The 5,724-nt window shown below is 40.5% G+C and overlaps 1 protein-coding gene across 1 annotated transcript in view; it reads right to left on the reverse strand.

Annotated features, from left to right (window-relative positions):
• The window catches only part of ada (adenosine deaminase), a 49,176-nt gene that overhangs the window by 13,037 nt on the left and 30,415 nt on the right, over positions 1-5,724 (reverse strand). The window contains exons 6-7 of the mRNA XM_014027104.1: positions 4,240-4,364; positions 493-564 (exon numbers count right to left, since the gene is read on the reverse strand). Of these exons, the coding sequence (XP_013882558.1) occupies positions 493-564; positions 4,240-4,364 (197 nt within the window). The remainder of the gene's footprint in view (positions 1-492; positions 565-4,239; positions 4,365-5,724) is intronic.

Below are 5,724 nucleotides of genomic sequence, written 5' to 3' on the forward strand. Positions count from 1 at the left end.
GAAACTCTCAGACTGAAGAAGTCTCTTGGAGGAGAGACGAAATGTTTCATTAAAGAACCCGTCCAGAAGACCTATACAATTTTTTTCTTTTTGATTTTTTTACCTGGATTACTGAGATGCATCAGGACACCAGGGAGGATGATTCAACCACTCAACCACTAGATGTCGCTGAAAACAACAAATCCTACACTGTGCCTTTAATAAACTGTTTCAGAAACCTTTACAAGCCAGAACTGAGTCTGACATTCATGCTTTTGGTGAGTGGATGTTAGCTTGTTGTTCTGGCAACAGAAGAACTTCAGTTTGTTCTTGACTGGCCACCAGCACATTGTTACTTGTTTTCTTTGTCTCTCAGGTCTCATTTTCCTTCTTAAATAATGTCGCTTCATTCTAACCTCTGCACACGTCAGGACGAAACACAAAGTGAGCACAAACCTCTGCTCCTCGTTCAGGTTCCTGTTAGTTTTTATTGACACACATTACGGAGCTCACCTCCCGCACCACCGTGGCCGGGCCCACCTCTCCAGCGTGGACCGTCCTGTGGATCCCGCAGCGAACTGCTTCCTGTTGACCACATCCAACACAGAACACATCAGCAACCCAACACATCGGCCAAACATCTGGTTTTCACATCTGCAGCGCTGGACGGATATCAAAGATTACAACATCTTTTTGTGCCCACAGGGAAAGAGTCTTGTTTGGCTTGATTTAAAAATAAAATTCCAACATTCTTTGCAGGATATTTATATGGAGTGAACACTAAACTTTCTCTGAAAAGCTTGACAAACAGCTGAATGTGTTTTAATAACGCTTTCAGAAAACAAACATGTAGATTTAACTGATCAACCTGTAGTCAACCCAATTCAAGATGGCCGCCACAGAAACTGACCTTCTTAAAACTTTTTCCTAATTACTGGACACTTTGTTATTTTTAGGTCTTTTACAGATACCTGACATGTTTCGACGAGTACTTCATCAGAGGTGTCACATCAGCTGTGACAGCGGAGCGCAACCGCTCTTCTTCTGATAAATGAAAACTATGTAACACAGGTGTTTACACTTAAATTAAAAATATTTGACCAAAGAAAAACCGGAGCAGGACTAGAGAGAGATAAATATGATTTAGATTTTTATTTCTGTGACTGTGTCGACCCACAGGAGACACAACATTAACAGTCATCTTTTCATTCCTCAGCTTTAGCAGGTCTGATGCTGCTAAAAATGACAGATTTTCTGGATCTCTGAGAGCAGGACTTCAGTCTCCGAACTCATAAAGTTCTTCTTTTTTACTTTACGATGTCATTCATGAATGGACACTTCCTGGTATGTGGGGCAGGAAGCATAGCCTTATATGGTGATTTTGGGGGTGGTAATTATGCTAATCTCCTCGTGCACGAGCACCTGATACACATTCATCCGTTTACGCTCCTCATTTACACACTTTTCCTGAAGATAGAAGAGTTTGTTGAATCTGACGTGTATGAACCCTTCGTACGAACAAAAGTAAGAGAAATTTAGGATAAGAATATGAACATGTTCTTGCATGAGCCCCAGTGTTTCAAAAATTAATACAATTCTTCTGCTAAACAAGTGTACGAATTATTGAATAGTGAATAAAGGTGACAAAAACMTTCTAAATGTTGATGTTTCTTTTGCATTTTGTAGTTTTGTTTTTTGGGTTTGGGTTTGGGTTTTTTGGGTTCATCCTCTAAGCACTTATGCTGCGTTCACACCGAACGCGATTTCAGCTTCAAAATCGCAGCCAACACTGAAGTTTGAAGCTTGTGCACTTTGAGGTCAGACGCAGGACAGCTGCGCTGCACGGCGACAGCCGCCCCGCCCCTCCCTCCTCTGTTTAATGTTGGACGAGGAAGTGGCTTTGCTTTATTTACAGAGGGCAAGAGCATGTCACCTCATCAGATAATTAATTCATAATTAATTCACCAGATAATTCAGAGTAGAGGCTCACAGCTCGCTTTCAGGACTATTTTTCCAGTCTGATGAGTCGCTGCCACGCATTGCTGCGGATCAGGACAMTGACTGCAGGTACTCATTTCAGCTAAAAAGCTCCGCTCCGTCTGTTGCAGGTTAGTGGACATCATTCAGTAAACTGTCCCGTCGTGAAATATGTCGCTACGTCACACAGAGTCTCTCTGATTGGTTGACGTGGCGCGTCGAGCTGCAAAAGATCAGATTTTCTAACTTCAGCGATTTGCGCCTCAGCGCGTCGAACGCTCAGMTYRTTCAAATCGTTCAAATCGCGCTGCTCTAATCGCGCTTGAGGCGCCGCAGAACTTCCCGACGCTGCTTGAAGCGCGTCCACCATAGACTTTGTATGTAAAACTGCTGCTCCTGACGCTGAAATCGCGTTCGGTGTGAACACACCATAACAGGTCATGAGATGTGAAAACATCAGAAAGAATTGCGCATAATGTTTTTTTATAGTTTGTCCAACACAATCATAAAACTTAAGCTCTGATTCATAACCAAAAAGAAAAATTAAGCAGGTCCTCTGGACGGTTTCTTCAGACTTCTTCAGTCTGAGGAGTTTCTGTTTCACAATGTTTGTCAAAGTGTTTGATTTTAGCTTAAATGTTTCCTTCAGGCTAAATAGACTTGAACAGTTTGATCACTACTTTATGTTTCTGAGAAGCTAAAGCATTTAAAAGGAAACTGGTTTGAGACTCATTGAGTTTACACTCAAACAGAGCTGCTTTCAGGGAAAAACATTGACTGTTGTCTGAGAATGACCTGAACCATGCTAGAGTTGTGTGTCTTCATGGAAACAAAAAGCATGTCTGTACACAATAAATCATTACAAACTGTCCACATTACCACAAGATGGTTACATTAAAGTAGACCTGTTAGCTCAGAGACATGAGCTAACTCATGAGCTGCATGCTAACACCTGTATGCTATGTTAATAAACACAGTTTGTGCTGTAAACAGGAAAACACAGCATTACTTAAAATATCACCAACAGCTTTCATGACAAAGTTAAAAACAAAGCTCTCCTATGATTTGTTGTATGATTCATTATTATTTTTATTATTTGTTTTGCAAAACCTAAATATAAAAATGTAAAATCAAACTAATTCAAAATCCACAGTGTTTGATTTTTGCTTTAGCTATTTAAATCCCAAAAATGTCTAGTTTCTATTTTAATATGAAGCCATGTGGGAATGATGGAAGTCACCAAATAAGAGAAGTTTACAGTGACTGGAAGAAGACTGCTAAAAACGGTCCTAAATGGCTAAATCAAAACTAATTCTGCATAATTTATACTGTATATTGAAGCCCTTTTATTCGTGGTAAAATAGCTCTCAAGATGTGTCAACTCCTGCAAACAAGGCCGTTTCTAAAGCGCTCAGTGAAAACGTAACGCACCACAAAGAAACAAACACTAAAGGTTGTCTTTGATTTAACCATTAAAATAAAAAATGTAGCCTTTTTAAATGTTTTTGCAATTGTTGTTTCTGTAATTTACTTTTAACACAAAAGAACTAAAAAAAACACTGGATTATTCTTTTTTTTTTCGAAAGGAAAACATGAAAGAACAAACCATACACGGATTTTTAACTCAGAGTTTGTGATGAGGAGGACTCTCAGCTATTATTGCATCAAAATCTAACTAACTATCTATCAAACTAAGTTATGGATATTTTTTCTCTTTCTAAGGTCAGCTGACTGTCACAGATCGACTCCTAAAGTTAATCAGTTTTTCAATCTGTCCAGGCCTTAAAAACAGACTAACTTTAAACAAAATATTTTATTTCCTATATTCTGTCTGGATGTTTCTCAGTGACATAGTGATAAAGATGCTATTTTACTGACACTGAGCTACAGTTTGGTGTGGTAGTAGCTCTGAGTGATCCAGATTCTTTTCTCCAGACCAGATCCTGCATTCCTTTGATGAAGTTTTATTTCTGAAGGTCTTTGGTGCCAAAAACTACCGCCTTATTAACCGTACCAGCCTGTGAGAATAATATTGTTCTTGTTGAAAATGACACACCACATTATCCAAGCCAGTTCTACCTGTTGTGTTATTTTTAAACTGCTTTGGCACCATGCCCGAGAAACTAAGTGAACAGCACGAAACCAGCAGCTTCCTGTTGAGGAAACAGAACAAAGCTGCTGTATACGCCGAGTCAGCGCTTCAGGTTTTAGGATCTGCTGTGTGACGACGTGTTTCATATTAAATCCAGCTGTTAGGTCCTGTTCGTGCTTCAACATGCTCACCTCRTAGGCCATCCTGTGGTTTGGATAGGCCTTACAGTTGAGGGACTCATCTCCTGCCAGATCGATGGCCACCACACCATCGTGTCGATATTTCTTACACAGCTCCAAAACCTCCATGGACCAGTCTGAAGAACGTAAAGCAGAATATCCCTGAAGCTACCACCTGATGATGGGAAACAGATGAAATCTGATGCTTGTGATGCAACATCTGCAGCAAACTGAGGCTATAAAAAGCCCAGAGGCACAAGAACCAACATGCAGGGTGACAGTGATAGTGTTTAACAGTGAGCTCTGTTAACTGGGTGTTTTCTCCTGCCTGCAGTCAGAGCAGAGGACGTCTGCAGACTAAACCTGAAACCACGACCAGCAGCTGGTTTACTCTGCTTAATTTAGACAWCATTTGATGCTCTGCTCCAAGTGTCCTTGGTGTAGTTTCTGTACAGACGTGTGAGTGCTCGTTGTTCTAATAAAACTGTATAAAACCTGCTTGATTTGTTCAAACTGTTCATCATGTTTGCTGCTGTACAGATAAATATGACTCAAACTGTTCACATGTTCCAGAAACACACTGCAGCTTCTGAGCATTCACATGTTCCTAAAACACCACAGACGTAGATAATTCCTTTATTTTAGTGGTTTTTTCCACAAATAACTCCAGATTGTTTGTTGTTGGACTGAAGGGTTAATGATGGCAGATGTGGGTTTTCTCTGTGCTGCCTGAGCAGAGCTAACAGCAGCACCTCATGTTACCACGGTTCACATTACAGCTGATGGACTCACTGCTGTCAACACTGCACTGCAAATACTGCAAACACTTAYGAAGGTGTCGAAAACGGGATAAAAAATCAAATTTTTTACAAAGAAATCTTGTATTTATGTCTTGTCAGCTTCATTTGATTTATTGGATCTTAACTTGCCAGCCTGGACGCGTGGCGGTGGGAGCCGGGACGGAGCGACTAATCTAACAAGTGARRYRTACCAGCTTCCCTGTTGCCTATTTGGATCAATATCAGCCGTGCCCTGTTTTTCGGTTGAGGATCAAACTGAGCTACTGGTTTTGGTGAGCATGCTCGTGTCCGACATGGTGGGAACCATGTTATTCAAGCCTTGAAGTRTGCGCCATTCAGTGAAGAAAAGAACAGCAAGCTACTGACTGGCYTCAGAACCTCACCTGATCGGGTAGTAATTTCGGCCTATGTTTAGGGGTGTAAGAAAATATCGATACACTGAAATATCGTGATGTTTCATTTCCCGATACTGTATCAATATTATAAAGCCCTGAATCTATTTTTTATTAAGGTTTAAAACGTCAACTTTCCTGCCAGCCGTTCCTTTTTATGTTGTAGTTCAGCCTCTGACCGCTAGTTGGCAGCAGTGAGCCAGCCATTTGGCTCCTCTACCTCTTGAGGTAGAGGCTATAGTTAAGTGTTGGGTGACCATATTGTAAATTAATATTAAAAACTAAAAGCTGCAAAATATATATTT

Source organism: Austrofundulus limnaeus, unplaced genomic scaffold (assembly GCF_001266775.1).
Source record: "Austrofundulus limnaeus strain Quisiro unplaced genomic scaffold, Austrofundulus_limnaeus-1.0 Scaffold616, whole genome shotgun sequence".
In the NCBI taxonomy this organism is placed as follows: domain Eukaryota; kingdom Metazoa; phylum Chordata; class Actinopteri; order Cyprinodontiformes; family Rivulidae; genus Austrofundulus; species Austrofundulus limnaeus.